General features: G+C 42.2%; 1 protein-coding gene across 1 annotated transcript; it reads right to left on the reverse strand.

Moving 5' to 3' along the window:
• Window positions 1-218: 218 nt before the first annotated feature.
• Window positions 219-2,551, reverse strand: LOC109466318. Its single transcript, XM_019764035.1, has 2 exons — window positions 2,134-2,551; window positions 219-1,738 (listed from the first exon to the last, which is right to left on the reverse strand). The coding sequence occupies exons 1-2, from the start codon at window positions 2,549-2,551 to the stop codon at window positions 219-221; spliced, it is 1,938 nt and encodes a 645-aa protein (XP_019619594.1).
• Window positions 2,552-3,050: the final 499 nt, after the last annotated feature.

Raw genomic sequence — 3,050 nt, forward strand, 5'->3', positions numbered from 1 at the left:
AGGGTAATGATTATTAATACTTAATAGTTTATACACATGAGCATCAACATTTACATGAAAACAAACATTTAAAAAAAATCAAGAACTTTAGCTACTCCGGCATCCCTTTAAAATTCCCCTCATGAAATCCTCCAGAGATATTGATAACATGTGAGACTAAATCAGGAACTTTAATTTGAAGATATTTCTTAAAAATTTTTACCAAAAATAGAGTCTTTTCAGTGACAGACATCTGTGGTCTCCGGCTGGTTCTGAGGAAGCCCAGTGTCAATTCCTTTGTATTCATACAGCACTGATTGACGATGTCCACTTGTCTGACACTGAATCCGTCCATCTGATGGGCTGTACGTTGAACATGCGCTGTGTTTCTTTGCTTGTGCGCTACTCTTGAACTGCATTCCTGAAATCTCGTTTTCTTCGTACATTCCATAAGGACCCTTCCCGTTTCCTACCGTATCACCGTTTTCCGGTTCATCATTTTCCAAGTTTGGACTAATGTCGTCATTAGTTGACAGCGACTGGACGACTGGTTGTTTGACGTTTGTTGGTTGCTCGTTAGTGCCATTTGTAAGGGGTGTTAAATCTGTCGCTGCACGGTCTCTTGGAGCTTGTGGGGAGTCAGGGTAGCCGACTGCATACGGCTGGATCACATAGTTGTCGTCATGCTCTAGGTCATCAATGCTGACCCCTGCTTGGGGCTGAAGTTGTGGTCCGAGTCGGTCATCATAGGCGACTCCATATGGCTGAATCTCTGACCCAGGATCTTGGTCATAGGCCACTGCGTATGGCTGAATAGTGTAGTAGTCTTCTGGGGTCTTGTTACAAAGAGGGGTGAGTCGCCCGCTTGTGGTTGAGTTTCTGCCATGTCCTTCCAGTTCAGTCGAGTCAGCATAGGTAATTGCATACGGCTCGATATTGTCGGTAGCTTCTTCGTCACTTCTGATGTAATGAGAGCTATCTGTACTACGACAGAGCTTGCGGATGGTGAGGACAACCGCTATTACCAACACGAGGGGAGGCACAACACCAGCGATGATCATGTTAGTGATATAGGTGATGTTGACGCCTTCGTTGATGATTGGGTCCTTCCCAAGAATAATGACATAGTCAACCTGAGTAGTATACTCGGAGACAGGCACGTTGTGCAGTATCTCTGTAACGTTATAGTCTTTAGTGAGAATGGTCTCGCTGTACGGGTAGGTGTTCAGGATTTGAGGACCTGTTGAGATAACGTCCCTAGAGAGTGTCGTCATGGAGGGTTCGCTGAATGGTTTGGAAACGATTTCTTGTGGTGAGCTTCCGTTGTTAGTGTGGCAGAATATGTTTTCCAGGGTAGTTATGTTAGTCCCGTGTAGGTCAGGTGGTGACGCACACTTCAGAGAATCAAATCCTGAAATAAACGGCAGGTCCTGCATACTGCAGATGAACCACGTTAGATTCTTGTCACATCGCAGCTTGTTGTATCCTATCCTCAGATTCAGTCGCTTAGCTTGCGACAAACGCGCGACATCTTTGTCGATAGTAGTAATGTGATTCATTTGAAGGTCTGCCATCAAGTATAGATGATCTCGCAGATCTAGTAGTGCGCTAACGGGAACTGAAGTCAGGCGGTTCTGAGGCAACCGTAATACATGAAGCCGTGGTAGGCCACGGAATGCATGTTGGGGTATTGTGGAGATCGCGTTCTTGTCGAGGAGTAAAGCAACTAATTTATCAAGCCCGAGGAACGTGTCAGGTTCTGAGGATAGATAAAAGAACGCGTATGAATCGTGAGAGACACTGAAATTCTAAACTAGGTGGTGAATTTTGTACTGTGTCGATATAGAAATCTTGAGTATGAAGTGAAATAGACCACTTAATGTAATTTCGAGTCTTTTCTTGCCAGATTTCCTCCTACATTCAGACATTCAGGAGGACCAATTTTAAGCTTGACCTTTGCCTTCCTAAGATTTACCCACATACTATATATAATCACAATCCATAAAATCCTTGTTATGCAAAGCACACACACACACACACACACACAAACACACACACACACACCAAAAACAATTTTCATGTAGGTAAAAAATGTACTATACATTTACGGCGAGGCACAAACACCACAAATTAAATCCCTTTCTATTAACTTACCGATGCTGAAGATGCGGTTGTCAACAAGGTGGAGGTGATTTAAGTGCCGTAGAGCCCGGAAAGCCCCTGCCTGTATCGTAGAAACGTTTGACATTCGGATAGTCAGATGAAAAAGTTTTAAAGGAAGGTTATGAAAAGATTGTTCAAGGAGCGTAGGAGAGGTGAGGTGCTCGATTAAGACCGATTCGGTGTTTCTTGGAAAGTCGGTTGGTATAGCGTCAAGACATACAGGAAAGATGTAGACTCCTCCGTTTCCAACCCAGCTGCACGGAGACCTCTTCCCGTTTGGTCGGGGGCAGCGGCATGAAATTGCCGCTTTCGTATAACAGTTGTCCGGGCAATGCTGGGTCGCTTCCAGCACGAAAAGGAAATGATTGGAGACCAGAAACAGCAAGACCAGTGTCTTCCTCTGCGCCATTTTGATTTCGTGTGCTTTTGTGAATTTCATCTTGCGTCTGTACTTTATGATGAGATGCATGAAAACGTGGCATTATATAAAATGTCCAGGACATTTATGTAAAATGTCCAGGACATTTATGTAAAATGTCCTTGCTTTTACCAAGGACGTGTAGATGTTATTAATAAGTCTATTGCCCTGTTCCATTTACTAATATTATAGGTTAATCAACTTTTGAACTTTGAACCCTCTGTCTGATATGTATGGAAATTTTCACCAGGGTTGTTTTTATATTGTTAATATTAGGCTCGATAGCCAATATTGAAAATAGAATAGAAATATAAAATTACATCTTAAAGTTATTTGCAGTTGGTTACATACCTAAAACTAGAGTTCAGCGATCTCATACATTCGCTAATGTTAACCTTTACAACCGTAAATATTTCTCATTGATTGTAAATAAAAACCTCATTAGCATGATTAGTTTATTAGTAAAAATCATTTAATAATTGATAATTCT

Source organism: Branchiostoma belcheri, unplaced genomic scaffold, assembly GCF_001625305.1.
Source record: "Branchiostoma belcheri isolate BF01 breed outbred unplaced genomic scaffold, Haploidv18h27 scaffold163, whole genome shotgun sequence".
Lineage (NCBI taxonomy): Eukaryota > Metazoa > Chordata > Leptocardii > Amphioxiformes > Branchiostomatidae > Branchiostoma > Branchiostoma belcheri.

Excerpts from the sequence above, each read along its gene's own strand:
- LOC109466318 (XM_019764035.1), bottom strand. The coding sequence starts at position 2,551 with ATGGCGCAGAGGAAGACACTGGTCTTGCTGTTTCTGGTCTCCAATCAT. Across the intron at positions 1,739-2,133 it reads CAACCGCATCTTCAGCATCG|AACCTGACACGTTCCTCGGG; the intron begins GTAAGTTAATAG and ends ATCTATCCTCAG.